This window comes from Eleutherodactylus coqui, unplaced genomic scaffold (genome assembly GCF_035609145.1).
Source record: "Eleutherodactylus coqui strain aEleCoq1 unplaced genomic scaffold, aEleCoq1.hap1 HAP1_SCAFFOLD_126, whole genome shotgun sequence".
Classification (NCBI taxonomy): Eukaryota; Metazoa; Chordata; class Amphibia; order Anura; family Eleutherodactylidae; genus Eleutherodactylus; species Eleutherodactylus coqui.
In genome coordinates, this window is record NW_027101966.1 from 358,036 (window position 1) to 377,552 (window position 19,517).

The 19,517-nt window shown below is 50.0% G+C and overlaps 1 protein-coding gene across 1 annotated transcript in view; it reads left to right on the forward strand.

Moving 5' to 3' along the window:
- LOC136593950 (putative Polycomb group protein ASXL2) overlaps window positions 1-17,815 on the forward strand; it is a 42,178-nt gene extending 24,363 nt beyond the window's left edge. The window contains exons 2-7 of the mRNA XM_066588666.1: window positions 608-690; window positions 830-938; window positions 10,184-10,340; window positions 16,317-16,432; window positions 16,743-16,756; window positions 17,755-17,815. Coding sequence (XP_066444763.1) covers window positions 608-690; window positions 830-938; window positions 10,184-10,340; window positions 16,317-16,432; window positions 16,743-16,756; window positions 17,755-17,815 — 540 coding nt within the window. The remainder of the gene's footprint in view (window positions 1-607; window positions 691-829; window positions 939-10,183; window positions 10,341-16,316; window positions 16,433-16,742; window positions 16,757-17,754) is intronic.
- The last annotated feature ends 1,702 nt before the right edge of the window (window positions 17,816-19,517 follow it).

Consider the following 19,517-nt stretch of genomic DNA (forward strand, 5'->3'; position numbering starts at 1 on the left):
ATGTATGTACACAGTGACTCCACCAGCAGAATAGTGAGTGCAGCTCTGCAGTATAATACAGGATGTAACTCAGGAGCAGTACAGGATAAGTAATGTATGTACACAGTGACTCCACCAGCAGAATAGAGAGTGCAGCTCTGGGGTATAATACAGGATGTAACTCAGGAGCAGTACAGGATAAGTAATGTATGTACACAGTGACTCCACCAGCAGAATAGCGAGTACAGCTCTGGAGTATAATACAGGATGTAACTCAGGATCAGTACAGGATAACTAATGTATGTACACAGTGACTCCACCAGCAGAATAGAGAGTGCAGCTCTGGAGTATAATACAGGATGTAACTCAGGATCAGTACAGGATAAGTAATGTATGTACACAGTGACTCCACCAGCAGAACAGTGAGTGCAGCTCTGGAGTAAGTGTAATGCAGGATGTACAGGATAAGTAATGTAATATGGCGCTAGCCTTGTTGTAGATTACTGCTATCCACTTTAATCTTACCTGTCAGCCTTCCCTGAATCCTCTGGTTGTGGCTGACGGCGGGGTGCAGGCGAGGTGATCACATGACTCTGCTGACTGTTTTTCTCCTTCTCCTCTTCCTCAGGTCTTGGAGAAATACCACAACACACCGATGAGCCATAAAGAGATCCTGCAGGTGATCCAGCGAGAGGGGCTGAAGGAGATCAGGTCAGTCATTCTACTATGTTGTGTTTTGGGTTTACGCTTTGCCCCGTCCTATGCCTGATCGGGCACTACCAACCCACCGCTTGTACCCCTGGTGGTATCACCCACCTGTGACTACCCTCTTATCATGTCTGTCTTGCAGCGGCACCTCACCCCTGGCCTGTCTGAATGCCATGCTGCACACCAACTCCCGCAGCGAGGAGGGCATGTTCTACAAGGTCCCGGGCAGGATGGGAGTCTACACGCTGAAGGTAAGAAGCCCCTTGTGTGTCCGGCCCTAAGGCTCCAGTGTCGGAATGGGAGGAGGATCACACAGGAGGTTTTGGGGGGATGCTTGGCTCCCCCAGAATCCATGTGGTTTTTATCTGTGCTTTATATATTTGTGGGATTTTCTGATAGTCCTTATCCCTGGGACCCCGCAATCAGCAGAACAAAGGGGCAGTGACGCTGCAAGGAGTGCCGTGGCACCTTAACTAAACCACTAACGGCAAAATCTACAATCATGGTTGTGGCCGGCGCTATGCTACTCATGTGAATGCTCCAAAACCACGGCGATTCACAGGGAAAAGTCTTGTGGTTTCGGCCTTCTCCTTCGTTCCACAGATGAGCACTGAACTCCCCAGACCCCTCTCTTTCCCATTTGCATTGGTTTTTGCTGCTGTTGGGGTCTGGATATTACCATATGGCAAAAATACACCAGATCTATGAGTATCCGCATTCGAGCGGGCTGCTGCACCACGGGGATTTATAGTAAAACCGTCATCCTGTAGATCTCTTATTGTAAAAGTAAAAAACACAACAAAGACAAACTGTAACAATAACCATATAAAGCAATATAAGGCCCTTCCCCCACAGTCCATGATCCATAAACAAAGTAAATGTCCATATCCGGGCTTCCCCCCGCCGCACACACCCACACACATACACTCAGCATATAACACAGTATACAACTATAACACAATATACAAGTATATACCTAAAACCTAATACTGTAGAAACTATACCTCCAGGTCCAGCCGTACCGCACCGTACCCATAGAAAACAAATGTAAGCAATAACATAAACAGCATAAATAACCAAATACAAAGAGAAGGACCGAGCCAACTGGCATAAAATGAACTAAAAATATATATGGTTTTTTTTTTGGGTCCCCAGTGCAGCTTGGGGGCCAAGCCTGCTCCACCAGTCCATGCCCAGAGTTCAGTTCAGGACGTGCCAAGCCACACCAGGGTTTTTTTAGTAATAAATACCACACTGTGCCCGCCGCAGCCTGGGGGCCATGCCCACTCCACCAGTCCGTGCCCAGAGTTCAATGTTCGGGACGTGCCAGGCTACGGCTCAGGGCGTGAACCCCATTCCCCCCCAACTCCCCACCCAACCTACCTACCACCCAAAACGTGAATATATACAATATATACAAAACCATAATAAAGACCAATAAACCAACATACATAATATATACTATATACATACCCCGAAAGCCTAAGGTCGGCTCTCCTGCAGCCCTACTTGACTCCATCTTGCCCAAACCAAAACAAAAAGCTTCATGGTGCACTCACAGCCCGCCACCGGGATTGGAGGTGATAAGCCGGGCACAGACATCGCAATGTACTATCCCTTGAATTAAAAAAAAAAGGTCCCCCTATTCTCTCCCTAATTTGCCCTAGACTGTCCTTAGTCTGCCCCTCAGTCTGACCCTTCATGGAAACCTGTCCCTGCCCTATCCCTCCTCTCTCCCTATCCTGTCCCTATTCTCTCCCTACTCTGCCCCTAGAAAATTAAGAAAACACTGTCCCTAACGAAATACAAGCCCTCTCCATAGGAGAGAAGCTTTAGATGTGCCCAGCCTCTCATACTCCAAAGAACGCACCTTCACCAGGTCACCCAGGATGTTCCTACATACCGTATCCACGGGGAGGACTTTCAGCTCCGTCGAGATTAAACACCGTGCACTCCAGATGTGGAACCTGACCACTAGGCTAACTAGAAATAAAGTGCAGCGGTCCCTGCCACCAAGGCCTCTGAACGCTCCATAAGCCCATAGGAGAGGTGTGCCAGCTGAGGCCAGCCTATGGAGACCCCTACCCGTTGGTATACCTCTGTATTAAAGGGGCACTGAAGCAGGAAATGCTCCATGCTTTCCAGCACGTCGCTGCACTCCTGACGGGGGCAACCCCTGTCAATCAGAGGCCTGCTCTTCAAGTTACCCCTTACATACAGTCTCCCGTGAAAGCAGCGCCAAGCCAAGTCCCAAAACTTCAAGGGGACCCGGGTTGAATTCAGTAAACGTAACCCTCCCTCCAGGTCCCGACTTGGGCAGTTCTTGAGCGCCAGGGGCTTCTGAAAATGGGTCAACAGGACTCTTTTGTCGAGGAGCCTCCTCGTCAGAGTCCTGATCTCCCACATCCCCAGACCCCACCGGCGTATCACCTTCAGAACCAAGGTAGCGTAAGCCGGGAGATGTCCGTGCTGCGTGCGAAGGTCCTTCACTCGCCCTCCTGTCTCCCATTCCTGGAAGAAGGGCCGAAACCATCCCCTGCAGGAGTAGACCCACGGAGGAGCCCTCTCTTGCCAGAGGTTGCCTATGTTGATCTTAAAAAAAGTGTTTACAAGAAACACCACGGGGTTGACCATAGACAACCCCCCTAGTCTCCTCGTGCGGTATGTAACATCTCTCCTGATCAGGTTCAACCTATTCCCCCACAACATTAGGAAGAACAGGTTGTAGACCCGAGTCCAGAGAGGTTCTGGCAAAATGCATACGCTGCCCAAGTAGATGAATAACGGGAGCAGGTATGTTTTGATCAGGCTAATTCTTTCCCGAAGGGTCAAAGACCAACCCTTCCACTGATTTACCTTGTGAGTTGCACCATCCAGCCTGTCCACCCAATTTTGCATGGGGTAATCCCCCTGGCCGAATTTGATGCCAAGTACTTTTGCTGAAGTTTGGGGCACCGGAAGGGTGTCCGGGAGATCAAACGTAGGATCCCCCCTTCCTAACCAGAGACTTTCACACTTATCCCAGTTGACCATAGACCCGGAAGCTTCCGAGTAGCGGTCCACCTCCGACACCACAAACTCCGCCTCCTCTCTCGAGGACACGAAGAGCGTGACATCATCGGCGTATGCCACTGCCCTCAGGGTAGCCTCCGGCACCGCCCGGTCCATCCCGACCCCTGCTATAGGTCCACAATCAACCCTCCTAAGGAAGGGATCTATCGCAAACGCATACAACAGGGGGCTTAGAGGACAGCCCTGACGGACGCCGGACCCCACCTCAAAAGGGCGGCCGGGCCAACCGTTCACCAGCGGGAAAGTCTCAGCCCCTGCATACAATGTTCGCAGCCAATCAACAAACCCCACTGGCAGGCCGTATCTCAGAAGGACGGACCAGAGGTACTCGTGATTAACCCGATCAAACGCTTTGGCCTGATCCAAGGACAGCAGGTACCCCTCCCAGTGACCAGCCCTACCCTGCTCCACTGCCTCCCGGACACCGAGAACAGCGCTAAAGGTGCTACGGCCTGGAACAGAGCAATGCTGCGCCCCCCGAGAGGAGCCGGGGTGCAAACTTGACCAGCCGATTAAACAGCACTTTTGCCAGAACCTTCCTGTCCGTATTGAGAAGCGCTATGGGACGCCAGTTCTCAATACGGCTCGAGTCTTTACCTTTTGACAGAATGATCAAGGCCGACCTCCTCATTGGCTTTGGCAGAGTGCCTGAGGAAAGACACTCATTTAATACCTCCGTCAAGAGGGGACTCAAGAGGTCCCTGAAGGTCTTATAATACTCGGATGTTAATCCATCCGGACCTGGCGACTTTTTGGGCCGGAGCCCATCAATCGCCAGTCTAACTTCCTCTTCTCTGATCTCTTCTGTCAAAACGCCAAGAGAGGTGTCTACCCCTGGCCCAGGGACAGCTTCAGCCAGGAAAGCCGACATCACTTCCGAATCTAGATCCCTCTTTCCCAAGAGTTGCGAGTAGTAGGATCTGACGACCTCCAGGATCCCTGATCTGGATCGATTCAGGGACCCCGTACTGTCAATCAGTCCAGTGACCACTTTACTATTCACTGACATCCTACAGTTTCTGTAAGGGTCGGGCGAGCGGTACTTCCCGAAATCCCTCTCAAAAACCAAGGATGCGTGTCTATCGTACTGGCACTTCTTGAGCAAAGATTTCACTCTGGAGATCTCCTCGCGGCTACCTCCAGTCGAAACGAGATGTTCGAGTTTCCTCCTCAGGCCGTTGTACAGGCAGTACCTGTCCAGGCATCTGAGGTTGGAGAGCTCACGGAAGAACCTTGCCGCCCTCCTCTTGAACATCTCCCACCACTCTGACTTACTGCTACAGAGATCCAGTAATGGTACCTGGCTCTGCAGAAAATCCTCAAAGGACTGTCTTATCTCTGCTTCCTCCAGGAGTGATGAATTCAGTCTCCAAAAACCTCTGCCCATCCGGGGGGTCTCTGCAACATTCAGAGAAAACAATATTAGACAGTGATCGGAGAATTCCACCTCAACAACGGACACTGGTGAAGAGATGGCTTCCTCCTTCAAATAAAACCTGTCTATTCTAGACCTGCTTTGACCTCTATAATAGGTGAACCCCTCGTGGCCTGGGGTGTGCCGGATGTGGACATCCACCAGGCGAGCTTCGCTAGCTATGCTATTAAGTGCGACGCTGTCAAAAGTCAACCGCCTGTCTCCAGAGCCTCCCCTATCGCGGGCTCTTGTGACTGCATTAAAGTCACCTCCAAAGACAACTTGGCGGCTGGTAAAAAGGTAGGGCTTGATCCTCATAAAGAGACTCTTCCTGTCCTTTTTTGACTGGGGACCATAGATGTTGACAAGTCTTAATTCTTGTCCCTTCATGAGGACATCTAAGATCAGGCACCTTCCCATTTCTAATTCAATTACTCGTCGGCATTCGACCGCTGCGGTAAAAAGTACCGCCACTCCGCTATACGGCTCGGCCGCAAGAGACCAGTAGGAAGGGCCTGGCCTCCACTCCCTTTTTGCCTTATGTATGGCTGCCAAATCAGACAGCCTGGTCTCCTGCAAAAATAAAATGTCGGCTTCAACACGGCCGAGAAAATCAAAGGCCACAAATCTAGCCGTATCAGACTTAATGCTGGCAACGTTAATTGATGCCAGAGTCAGCGGAGTGGGTGCCGCCATCATGAGTGATTAAATTAGATGGCTTTCTTCCTCACACCCGCTTCTTCAGGGTCGGAGGAAAGCCCCTTGCTTCTTTTTTTGGACACAGATGTGTCCATAGCAGGGGATCCCCCGACCCCATCGTCCTTGTTTCCAGGCTCCAGAGTAGCCCCCTCCCCGGAAGGAACTAAGCCTCCACGAGGAGGAGACTCAGCGCCCCCCGTTGACCCTTTCTTTGCCCCAGGCACCTTGCCCTTCGCTTCCCCCTCAGAGGAGGAAGAGATGTCTTGAAGGGCCCGGTACCTATTGGAGAGTCCAACTGGAGGTGAGCAGGCTTCTCCTTCCAGTACTTGGCCCGGGGTGGGAGAAGATCTTGAATCCCCCTTCGCTTTCTCCTAGTGGCACCTAGCTTACGCCGTTTCTCTAACCACCTCTTTCCTTCCTCATCCACACTCTCATAGTGGGAGGAATCTGAAGAGTTGGTCTTTCCGTCCTCCCTCTGAATCCTCCTGTCCTCTTCATCCACTTCACTGTCCCTCAAGGCCTCAGCCGCGAGATTTGCTTCAGGAACAGGGGCCACCATTGACCCACCTGCTGTGGGCGCTCCTGTCAGCTCCCTGCTCCGTCTGCGTTTGTCCTGACGCCTCTGCTCAGCAGGCGTCTTTTGCCGGTTCTTCCCTGGCTCCTGAGCTCCTCCACCTCTGCTAGTCCCCTCACCCCCGGAGGCCACATCATGACCCCCATCCGTAGGGGCTGAGACCGCATTGGCAAAGGAGCGCGGACAGCGACTAAATGGGTGACCGAGGTCACCACACAGGTTACACCTAATCTCTGTACAGGAGGCGGCAAGATGACCCAGACCCCCACACAGAGCGCACTTCAAGGTCTTACAAGCGGCGCTCAAGTGTGAGGGGTCGCTGCACCTGTGGCAGAGCTTCGGCTGCCCCTGGTAAAAGGCCAGGATACGATCCCTGCCGAGGAAGGCTGCAGATGGTATGTGTGCCACTGAGTTACCTGAACGCTTCAGCTTGACCATAAACGTCCAGGCCCCGGACCAGATGCCGTGCTCATCCCTGTTCTTTCTGGGCATGTCTGTCACCTCTCCGTATCGACCGAGCCACGTCATAATATCAAAACAAGAAAGTGACTCGTTACGAGTCAAAACGGTCACCTTCTTGACTTCGTTCTGGCGAGACACCACCTGGACGGCAAAGTCTCGCCAGCCGGGCTCGCTTTTCATCAGCTCGTAATTCCCCCAGAAGAGTTCTAGACCCTCTGGGCGAACGAAACTGATGTCAAACTCAGACGTGCCGAAGGGATGGATCAAGGCAAAGATGTCAACCGCCCTGAAGCCCATCTTCAGTAGAAGCTCCACTACCCTCGCCCTCGGGGGGCATGTATCATTGCCTCTCCAGCGAAGACGGACCACATTCCTACGACCTGCGTCCTGCCCGGGTGTTGGTAGGGACCATACGGTCTCCCCCCTTTGCTCTCGGAAGGCCCCTAAGCCGTGTCTCTCTGTCCAAAGAGACAGGTTCACCTCTCTTCCTCCAACTGTAATTGAACTCTCCCCCTTCCGTAGAGCCCCCAGGAGGCGCTGTTGCAATACGCCCTCTCTAGAGCCTGGAGACAAGGAGGACCCCTCCCCTCCAGCGGCGACACTGGCATAACTCCTACCAGCTGTGGTCGCCGCTGGAGGGGCGACTGGAACCTGTGATGTGCCCTGACTATCCCCAGAACCTGTGCCTATATTTACAGTAGGTGCCCCTGTGCTGAGAACAGTAGCTTCAGCCCGTACCTCCGAGTGCGTCGGAGCATCAGACACACGGGCCGCACCAGACACATCCACACCTTTCATACCAAGACCTTTCATACCAAGACCCTCTGGACCAGACTTGGGGTTAGAAGCAGGGTTTGTTTTTGCCTTGGTAGACCTTGGGGGTGGCACTGCTGCCCCATCTTGCGTAGCTGCAACCACCGTAATGACCCCCCCCATGGTCAGCACTCTGCATTCCGGCGCTTTTAGTATTTTTATTTTTGCCTTTTTCTTTACTTTTGCCAGCAGCCTCCACATCACTGGGTGCCTGGGACCTAGACTGGGACCTAGACTGAGGGACCCCTGCAGACCGACCTGTCGCACGGGGGACCCCCGATCCCGACCCCGCAGCACCCTCCGCATCACTGGCCTTACTGGCGCTGGCAGTTCCGCCACTGCCAAACTCTTTTGCCACCTTGCCTTGTCCTGTGCTGGCCGCCCTGCTGGCTGTTTCTGTCACTGCACTAACTGAAACAGGGACAGAGGACCCGGCCAGTTTAACTCCTTTATCCCTGTTCCCATGTTCAAAACCCACTGCAGAGTCAGAAACCGGGGTTCTCAGGGTGGGGGTGCCCTGATCCGACTTTGCAGCCAAACCAGCGCCCCCCGTCACAAACACAAATTTCTCCTGCACCAAATTCTTTTTTTTTCCCTTTTTTCGCCTTGATTTTCACATCCTCCTCTGGTAAATCATCACCAAACTTAAGGCTGCTCATATTAGGGGGGGATTCCAACAGCCTTATCTGCTGCATTATTAAAGCGCCCCCATCGCTTTTATCTTCCTCTGGATCTGAATCCCCGGAGGTTAGAGGCAGCGCAACCTGCTCCGGCCGGAGGCTGCTGGTGGTTGTAGTGCCACTCTGGGTCTGCTCTCCTGAGCAGACAGGCTGCTCCCTCAGGCTATCCTCAAAGGCATCCTCGTCAGTACTGTCACCACCGCTGTCTCCATCGCTGGAGTGATCAGCCTTCTTGTGACCACTGTGTCCTGACACCATTTTGGAAAATCTATCACTGTTAAGTAACTTTTCCCTAAAGGGACCACTTTGCTCCAGAATCCTGTCCCTCTCTTCCTTGCAGCTCTGTATGCAATCTTTACAGTCCTGTATAGTCTTGCTTATTACATCTTTCTTACCTTTAGCGACCTGGCCGACCGCAGCTTCTCCTTCTGCAGGAGGATTTCTCTCCCCGCACGCTCATAATCCGCCATGCTGGTGGCCAGACGGGAGGCCAGCTCTACCACAGACTCCCCTTTCCTGCGATCACTCCACTGCGGCTTACCTCCTTTGCTGAGCGTTTGGCTGCGAGTTTGACTGCGGGTCATCATTTAGCTTCCGGCGCTGTCAGATGCAGCTGCACCAACCTGCTGGGCCATGTCACTCCGCCTGCGACCCGGACCCTCTCTCTTCGCAGCTTTACTAGCTGCTCCGGCTTTGCTGGTTGTTGCTGCTGAAACCACGTATGCCGCCAGCGCCGCTGATGGTGTTGTCGCTGCCTTCTCAGCACTCCCCCCCTCCGACCGAAGCCGGGGGGGGGGGAATTGCGGGACTCCATAGAACAAGAAGCCCAGATGAGTGCACTGATCCTGGGATCCAAAACAGGCTTCCAGCTTGGACTGCAGCCACACCCTGGTTCTCTGAGGAGCTCCAACAAACCACACCTTACTCCAGAGATGCACTCACTATTCTGCTGGTGGAGTCACTGTGTACATACATTACTTATCCTGTACTGATCCTGAGTTACATCCTGTATTATACTCCAGAGCTGCACTCACTATTCTGCTGGTGGAGTCACTGTGTACATACATTACTTATCCTGTACTGATCCTGAGTTACATCCTGTATTATCCTTCAGAGCTGCACTCACTATTCTGCTGGTGGAGTCACTGTGTACATACATTACTTATCCTGTACTGATCCCGAGTTACATCCTGTATTATACTCTAGAGCTGCACTCACTATTCTGCTGGTGGAGTCACTGTGTACATACATTACTTATCCTGTACTGATCCTGAGTTACATCCTGTATTATACCCCAGAGCTGCACTCACTATTCTGCTGGTGGAGTCACTGTGTACATACATTACTTATCCTGTACTGACCCTGAGTTACATCCTGTATTATACTCCAGAGCTTCACTCACTATTCTGCTGGTGGAGTCACTATGTACATACATTACTTATCCTGTACTGCTCCTGAGTTACTTCCTGTATTATACCCCAGAGCTGCACTCACTATTCTGCTGGTGGAGTCACTATGTACATACATTACTTATCCTGTACTGATCCTGAGTTACATCCTGTATTATACCCCGGAGCTGCACTCACTATTCTGCTGGTGGAGTCACTGTGTACATACATTACTTATCCTGTACTGATCCTGAGTTACATCCTGTATTATACCCCAGAGCTGCACTCACTGTTCTGCTGGTTAATGCTGGAAACTGTCAGTAAGCTTGTGCATAGGTGATATTTGGGTGTAAATAAGTGTGCCCCAGCTCAGTGTCTCCCCCTTGTGTTCCAGAAGGATGTGGTGGATGTAGTGAAGGATCTCTCGGACTGCTCAGAAGACAGCAGCGAGGCTCAGTCGGACAGTCAGAGCTCAGAGAGCAGCTGCTCCACAAGCAGCACCAGTGCAGCCAGCAACAAGGACCGGCGGAGGAGCTGCTGGAAGAGGAAGGGTAAGGAGCCTGCAGCGCTGTTGGGCTTGTTACAGTGTGTCAGTGCAGGAGCCATCAGCCTGGAGTCCAGGACAGGGGAGGGATTTGTGCTGATGCTTTGCTTATAGGATTGCCTGCACTGATACATTGTAACAAAGCTGTTGCAATGGTCGGTGGGGTCCTCTTAGTCACATTGTGGTTGCCACGCTCTGTCCGCCTCACTCCTATGCTAGCAGCTGTGTGTCTGTAGGTGACATCAGCGGCGATGCACATACGTGTCACAAACAGGAAACAGATCTGTAGAAACCACCACTTCCTCCTCCGCGCAAAAAGATTCAACGTACATTCAAAAAATAAGAACTCCCGAGAGCGTCCGGCGCCTCCGACACGAAGTGTCAGCAGCGACAGAGCGTCCGGCGCCTCCGACACGAAGTGTCAGCAGCGACAGAGCGTCCGGCGCCTCCGACACGAAGTGTCAGCAGCGGCAGAGCGTCCGGCGCCTCCGACACGAAGTGTCAGCAGCGGCAGAGCGTCCGGCGCCTCCGACACGAAGTGTCAGCAGCGACAGAGCGTCAGGCGCCTCCGACACGAAGTGTCAGCAGCGACAGAGCGTCCGGCGCCTCCGACACGAAGTGTCAGCAGCGACAGAGCGTCCGGCGCCTCCGACACGAAGTGTCAGCAGCGGCAGAGCGTCCGGCGCCTCCGACACGAAGTGTCAGCAGCGGCAGAGCGTCCGGCGCCTCCGACACGAAGTGTCAGCAGCGGCAGAGCGTCCGGCGCCTCCGACACGAAGTGTTAGCAGCGGCAGAGCGTCCGGCGCCTCCGACACGAAGTGTCAGCAGCGGCAGAGCGTCCGGCGCCTCCGACACGAAGTGTCAGCAGCGGCATAGAGGATGGACAGAGCCCAGCAGCCTCGAGGTAAGACTTAGCCGCACTCTGTACCTGTGGGATCTGCATTCTTCAGCTCTGCTGCATTTGCAATAGTGCGGCAGGACAGGTCACTGATGTCATCACTCAGCTCTACCGCATTATCTGTAATAGTGCGGCAGGACGGGTCACTGATGTCATCACTCAGCTCTACCGCATTATCTGTAATAGTGCGGCAGGATGGGTCACTGATGTCATCACTCAGCTTTGCTGCATTATCTGTAATAGTGCGGCAGGATGGGTCACTGATGTCATCACTCAGCTTTGCTGCATTATCTGTAATAGTGTGGCAGGACGGGTCACTGATGTCATCACTCAGCTTTGCTGCATTATCTGTAATAGTGTGGCAGGACGGGTCACTGATGTCATCACTCAGCTCTACCGCATTATCTGTAATAGTGCGGCAGGACGGGTCACTGATGTCATCACTCAGCTTTGCTGCATTATCTGTAATAGTGTGGCAGGATGGGTCACTGATGTTATCACTTAGCTCTACTACACCATCAGTAATAGTGTGGCAGGACGGGTCACTGATGTCATCACTCAGCTTTGCTGCATTATCTGTAATAGTGTGGCAGGACGGGTCACTGATGACATCACTCAGCTTTGCTGCATTATCTGTAATAGTGCGGCAGGATGGGTCACTGATGTCATCACTCAGCTTTGCTGCATTATCTGTAATAGTGCGGCAGGATGGGTCACTGATGTCATCACTCAGCTCTACCGCATTATCTGTAATAGTGCGGCAGGATGGGTCACTGATGTCATCACTCAGCTTTGCTGCATTATCTGTAATAGTGTGGCAGGACGGCTCACTGATGTCATCACTCAGCTTTGCTGCATTATCTGTAATAGTGTGGCAGGATGGGTCACTGATGTCATCACTCAGCCCTGCTACATCACCTGTAATAGAGCAGCAGGATGGGTCACTGATGTCATCACTCAGCAGATCTGCTGTTCTAGGGACTGGGTGAGGATAATCGGAGACTCCACATAGGACTGTTGGTGGAGGGATGGAGGAAAGTCTCCTCCCCAAAGAGCTGAGGAGTTTATGGGAGTTTTCGCAGCACGATGAGGAGCCCTCCCATCATCCATTGTGTACCACCTATCACATATATGTTTATATTGACGTGTGCAGATGTTGGTGGTATGCTTATGGCGTGTGTGTGTGTATATGTATATATATGTGTATATACTGTGTGTGTATATAGTACAAGTATATAGAGTGTATTAGGTGTATCATGAGTACTGTGTGTTTATTGTAGACTATATATGTGCTGTTATAATATGTAGTAGCTTCAACAACAAGAAGGAGGTAAATATATAGGGTGGTGGGGGGGGGGGGCGCTTGACTGCTGTGGCTGATATAGAGCACACTATTACTAAGCATCAGCCACGGTAGTAATAGTATTACCACTGAGGCCACTGTGAGAGACACTATTACTACCGCGGCTAATATAGGGATCACTATTACTGCTGAGTCCACTGTGAGGACCAATAATACTACTGAAGCCACTGTGGGGGTCACTATTACTACTGTGGCTAATGTACGGGACACTATTAGTACTGCGGCCACTGTGAGAGACACTATTACTGCTGGGGCTAATATAGTGGTCACTATTGCTAGAGAAGCCACTGTGGTGGTTGCCATACTACTGTGTCTAATATGGGGGACACTATTACTACTGGGGCTAATTTAGTGGTCACTATTACTACTGGGGCTAATATAGTGGTCACTATTACTGCTGGGGCTAATATAGTGGTCACTATTACTGCTGGGGCTAATATAGTGGTCACTATTACTACTGGGGCTAATATAGTGGTCACTATTACTACTGGGGCTAATATAGTGGTCACTATTACTACTGGGGCTAATTTAGTGGTCACTATTACTACTGGGGCTAATTTAGTGGTCACTATTACTACTGGGGCCACTGTGGGGTTCACTATTACTACTGAGGCTAATTTAGGGAATACTATTACTGCTGGGGCTAATATAGGGGTCACTATTACTACAGAGGCCGCTGTGAGGGACACTATTACTACCGCGGCTAATATAGGGATCACTATTACTGCTAAATCCACTGTGAGGACCAATAATACTACTGAGGCCGTTGTGGGGGTCACTATTACTGCTAAGGCCACTGTGGGGTCCCTTTTACTACTGGGGTCACTATTACTACTAGGGACACTGTCAGGGTCACTATTACTACTAGGGACACTGTGAGGGTCACTATTACTACGGAGTACTGAGGTCCTTGTAGGGGGTCACTATTACTATTGCATAGTGAAGCCACTGTGAGGGTCACTATTACTACTGGGGCTAATAAAGCAGTCACTATTTACTACTGAGGCCACTGTGGGGTCACTTATTACTGGGGCTGATATAGGAGTCACAATTACTGTTAAGGCCACTGTGGGGGCTAATATTACCACTGAGGGCACTGTGGGGGTCACTATTACTATTGAGGTCACTGTAGCGGACGCTATTACTACTGTGGCTAATATAGAAGACACTGTTGCCTGGGGATGCCACTGTGGGGGTCACTATCACTGCTGTGGCTAATGTATGGGACACTATTACTACTGCGGCCACTGTAAGAGACAATATTACTACTGTGGCTAACACAGCAGTCACTATTGCTACGGAGGCCACTGTGGGGGTTGCTATACTACTTGGTCTAATATGGGGGACACTATTACTACTGGGGCTAATTGAGGGGATACTATTACTACTGGGGCTAATATAGGGGTCACTATTACTACAGAGGCCGCTGTGAGGGACACTATTACTACCGTGGCTAATATAGGGGTCACTATAACTACTGAGGCCACTGTGGGGGTCACTATACTACTGCATCTAATATAGGGGACACTATTACTACTGGGGCTAATATAGGGGTCACTATTACTACCGAGGCCACTGTGGGAGTCACTATACTACTGGGTCTAATATAGGGGACACTATTACTACTAGGGCTAATTTAGGGGTACTATTACAACTGTGGCTAATATAGGGGTCACTATTACTACAGAGGCCACTGTGGGGGTCACTATACTACTGCATCTAATATAGGGGGCACTATTACTACTGGGGCTAATATAGGGGTCACTATTACTACCGAGGCCACTGTGGGAGTCACTATACTACTGGATCTAATATAGGGGACACTATTACTACTGTGGCTAATATAGGGTTCACTATTACTACAGAGGCCACTGTGGGGGTCACTATTACTACGGGGCTAATATAGGGATCGTTGTTACTGTTAAGGCCACTGTGGACTAGTATTACTGCTGAGGCCACTGTGGGGGCCCTATTACTACTATAGCTGATATAGGGGTCACTAGTACTACAGAGGCCACTGTAGGGGACACTATTGCTACGGAGGCTAATGTAGAAGATACTATTACTACTGTGTTTTTTTTTAAGGGTCACTATTACTACTGGGGCTAATAGAGGAGCCACTGTTACTAATGAGGCCACTGTGACGGTCACTATTAGTACTGAGGCTAGTGTCAGACTTCCTATTAATACTGCGGCTTATATAGAGGACAATACTAATACTGGATCAAATATAGGGGACAATATTACTACTGGGGCTAATTATAGTAGTTATATTCTTGTACATAGGGGGCAGTATTATAGTAGTTATATTCTTGTACATAGGGGGCAGTATTATAGTAGTTATATTCTTGTACATAGGAGGCAGTATTATAGTAGTTATATTCTTGTACATAGAGGGCAGTATTATAGTAGTTATATTCTTGTACATAGGGGGCAGTATTATAGTAGTTATATTCTTGTACATAGGGGGCAGTATTATAGTAGTTATATTCTTGTACATAGGAGGCAGTATTATAGTAGTTATATTCTTGTACATAGGGGGCAGTATTATAGTAGTTATATTCTTGTACATAGGGGGCAGTATTATAGTAGTTATATTCTTGTACGTAGGAGGCAGTATTATAGTAGTTATATTCTTGTACATAGGGAACAGTATTATAGTAGTTATATTCTTGTACATAGGAGCAGTATTATAGTAGTTATATTCTTGTACATAGGGGGCAGTATTATATTAGTTATATTCTTGTACATAGGAGCAGTATTATAGTACGGTAGTTATATTCTTGTACATAGGAGGTAGTATTATAGTAGTTATATTCTTGTACATAGGGGGCAGTATTATAGTAGTTATATTCTTGTACATAGGGGCAGTATTATAGTAGTTATATTCTTGTACATAGGGGCAGTATTATAGTAGTTATATTCTTGTACATAGGGGGCAGTATTATAGTAATTATATTCTTGTACATAGGGGTGGCAGTATTATAGTAGTTATATTCGTGCACATAGGGGGCAGTATTATAGTAGTTATATTCTTGTACATAGGAGCAGTGTTATAGTAGTTATATTCTTGTACATAGGAGCAGTATTATAGTAGTTATATTATTGTACATAGGGGGCAGTATTATAGTAGTTATATTCATGTACATAGGGGGCAGTAGTATAGTAGTTATATTCTTGTACATAGGAGCAGTATTATAGTAGTTATATTCTTGTATATAGTGGCAGTATTATAGTAGTTATATTCTTGTACATAGGGGGCAGTATTATAGTTGTTATATTCTTGTACATAGGGGGCAGTATTATAGTAGTTATATTCTTGTACATAGGAGGCAGTATTATAGTAGTTATATTCTTGTACATAGGGGGCAGTATTATAGTAGTTATATTCTTGTACATAGGGGGCAGTATTATAGTAGTTATATTCTTGTACATAGGGGGCAGTATTATAGTAGTTATATTCTTATACATAGGAGGCAGTATTATAGTAGTTATATTCTTGTACATAGGAGGCAGTATTATAGTAGTTATATTCTTGTACATAGGAGGCAGTATTATAGTAGTTGTATTCTTGTATATGCGAGAAGTGATTTTCTCATTTTTTATTATGCTGGGAGTTGTAGTTTTCTTCTGTATACTTAGTACCATATTTCTCAGCCATATTGTGGTATTTCCTCTCTGCAAACATAACTCATTGTTGTGTTTCTCCTTTGTGCTCCTAGTTACATCTAGACTCTCCCAGCCTTCGTCCCCGCAGTCCAGCTGTCCATCTCCCTCCATTCCTGCGGGTAAAGTCATCTCACCATCTCAGAAGCTCAGCAAAAAAGCCCTTAAACAGGTAACGGGTGGGTTGTCTCTTGTCTGTCACTAACGGGTAACTTTTGGGTGGTCTCTAGTCTGTCACTAACAGGTAACTTGTGGGTGGTCTCTAGTCTGTCACTAACGGGTAACTTGTGGGTGGTCTCTAGTCTGTCACTAACGGGTAACTTGTGGGTGGTCTCTAGTCTGTCACTAACAGGTAACTTTTGGGTTGTCTCTAGTCTGTCACTAACAGGTAACTTTTGGGTGGTCTCTAGTCTGTCACTAACAGGTAACTTTTGGGTTGTCTCTAGTCTGTCACTAACTGGTAACTTTTGGGTTGTCTCTAGTCTGTCACTAACAGGTAACTTTTGGGTGGTCTCTAGTCTGTCACTAACAGGTAACTTGTGGGTGGTCTCTAGTCTGTCACTAACGGGTAACTTGTGGGTGGTCTCTAGTCTGTCACTAACGGGTAACTTGTGGGTGGTCTCTAGTCTGTCACTAACGGGTAACTTGTGGGTGGTCTCTAGTCTGTCACTAACAGGTAACTTTTGGGTTGTCTCTAGTCTGTCACTAACAGGTAACTTTTGGGTGGTCTCTAGTCTGTCACTAACAGGTAACTTTTGGGTTGTCTCTAGTCTGTCACTAACGGGTAACTTTTGAGTTGTCTCTAGTCTGTCACTAACGGGTAACTTTTGGGTGGTCTCTAGTCTGTCACTAACAGGTAACTTGTGGGTGGTCTCTAGTCTGTTACTAACGGGTAACTTGTGGGTGGTCTCTAGTCTGTTACTAACGGGTAACTTGTGGGTGGTCTCTAGTCTGTCACTAACGGGTAACTTGTGGGTGGTCTCTAGTCTGTTACTAACGGGTAACTTGTGGGTGGTCTCTAGTCTGTTACTAACGGGTAACTTGTGGGTGGTCTCTAGTCTGTTACTAACGGGTAACTTGTGGGTGGTCTCTAGTCTGTTACTAACGGGTAACTTGTGGGTGGTCTCTAGTCTGTTACTAACGGGTAACTTGTGGGTGGTCTCTAGTCTGTCACTAACAGGTAATGGGTGGGTGGTCTCTAATCTCTCCCCCTCCTCATTCGCAGATGGGCGTCACACTTTGGACCACTTATAAGTGTATGTTTAGGATTTTCACTCAGGACTCTTGGACATATGTGTGACCTCTACTGTAGGAGCTGAAAGAGGCTACTAGTACAACCCCTATTACTCGCTGATGTCAGCTATTTTAATCTTTTGCTGCCTGTTATTAGCCATCGGCTGACCATAGGACTGGTAAATGCATAGTATTCCCTGTTATCAGCCATATCAGGTTGAGCTGAGGTTTTATACATCGTTGCTCCTCGTGTTAATTCAGGAAGCCATTTGGAGACTGTAATTGTACTTTTACACGGTACGACAGCAAATTGGGTCAATAATTGTCCCATGTACACACGGCAGCCTGCCCGCCATGCAGCGAGAAATCGCTCACCTGTCGGAGTCCCTTGCTTTTTAGCAGAGCTAACATCCACGGGCGTGTCGGCCCGTGTGAACAGGCAGTCATTCAGTGTTGTGTGACTTCTGTTTACTGTGAATGGACCGATCCCCATCCCCCTCCGACACGGTCGCTGACCGTCCCCCTCTGCCCCAGTTGCTGACCGATTCCCTTCCTCTTCAGCCCCAGTTGCTGACCGATTCCCTTCCTCTTCAGCCCCAGTTGCTGACCGATTCCCTTCCTCTTCAGCCCCAGTTGCTGACCGATTCCCTTCCTCTTCCGCCCCAGTTGCTGACCGATTCCCTTCCTCTTCCGCCCCAGTTGCTGACCGATTCCCTTCCTCTTCCGCCCCAGTTGCTGACCGATTCCCTTCCTCTTCCGCCCCAGTTGCTGACCGATTCCCTTCCTCTTCCGCCCCAGTTGCTGACCGATTCCCTTCCTCTTCAGCCCCAGTTGCTGACCGATTCCCTTCCTCTTCAGCCCCAGTTGCTGACCGATTCCCTTCCTCTTCAGCCCCAGTTGCTGACCGATTCCCTTCCTCTTCAGCCCCAGTTGCTGACCGATTCGCTTCCTCTTCAGCCCCAGTTGCTGACCGATTCGCTTCCTCTTCAGCCCCAGTTGCTGACCGATTCGCTTCCTCTTCAGCCCCAGTTGCTGACCGATTCGCTTCCTCTTCAGCCCCAGTTGCTGACCGATTCGCTTCCTCTTCAGCCCCAGTTGCTGACCGATTCGCTTCCTCTTCAGCCCCAGTTGCTGACCGATTCGCTTCCTCTTCAGCCCCAGTTGCTGACCGATTCCCTTCCTCTTCAGCCCCAGTTGCTGACCGATTCCCTTCCTCTTCAGCCCCAGTTGCTGACCGATTCCCTTCCTCTTCAGCCCCAGTTGCTGACCGATTCCCTTCCTCTTCAGCCCCAGTTGCTGACCGATTCCCTTCCTCTTCAGCCCCAGTTGCTGACCGATTCCCTTCCTCTTCAGCCCCAGTTGCTGACCGATTCCCTTCCTCTTCAGCCCCAGTTGCTGACCGATTCCCTTCCTCTTCAGCCCCAGTTGCTGACCGATTCCCTTCCTCTTCAGCCCCAGTTGCTGACCGATTCCCTTCCTCTTCAGCCCCAGTTGCTGACCGATTCCCTTCCTCTTCAGCCCCAGTTGCTGACCGATTCCCTTCCTCTTCAGCCCCAGTTGCTGACCGATTCCCTTCCTCTTCAGCCCCAGTTGCTGACCGATTCCCTTCCTCTTCAGCCCCAGTTGCTGACCGATTCCCTTCCTCTTCAGCCCCAGTTGCTGACCGATTCCCTTCCTCTTCAGCCCCAGTTGCTGACCGATTCCCTTCCTCTTCAGCCCCAGTTGCTGACCGATTCCCTTCCTCTTCAGCCCCAGTTGCTGACCGATTCCCTTCCTCTTCAGCCCCAGTTGCTGACCGATTCCCTTCCTCTTCAGCCCCAGTTGCTGACCGATTCCCTTCCTCTTCAGCCCCAGTTGCTGACCGATTCCCTTCCTCTTCAGCCCCAGTTGCTGACCGATTCCCTTCCTCTTCAGCCCCAGTTGCTGACCGATTCCCTTCCTCTTCAGCCCCAGTTGCTGACCGATTCCCTTCCTCTTCAGCCCCAGTTGCTGACCGATTCCCTTCCTCTTCAGCCCCAGTTGCT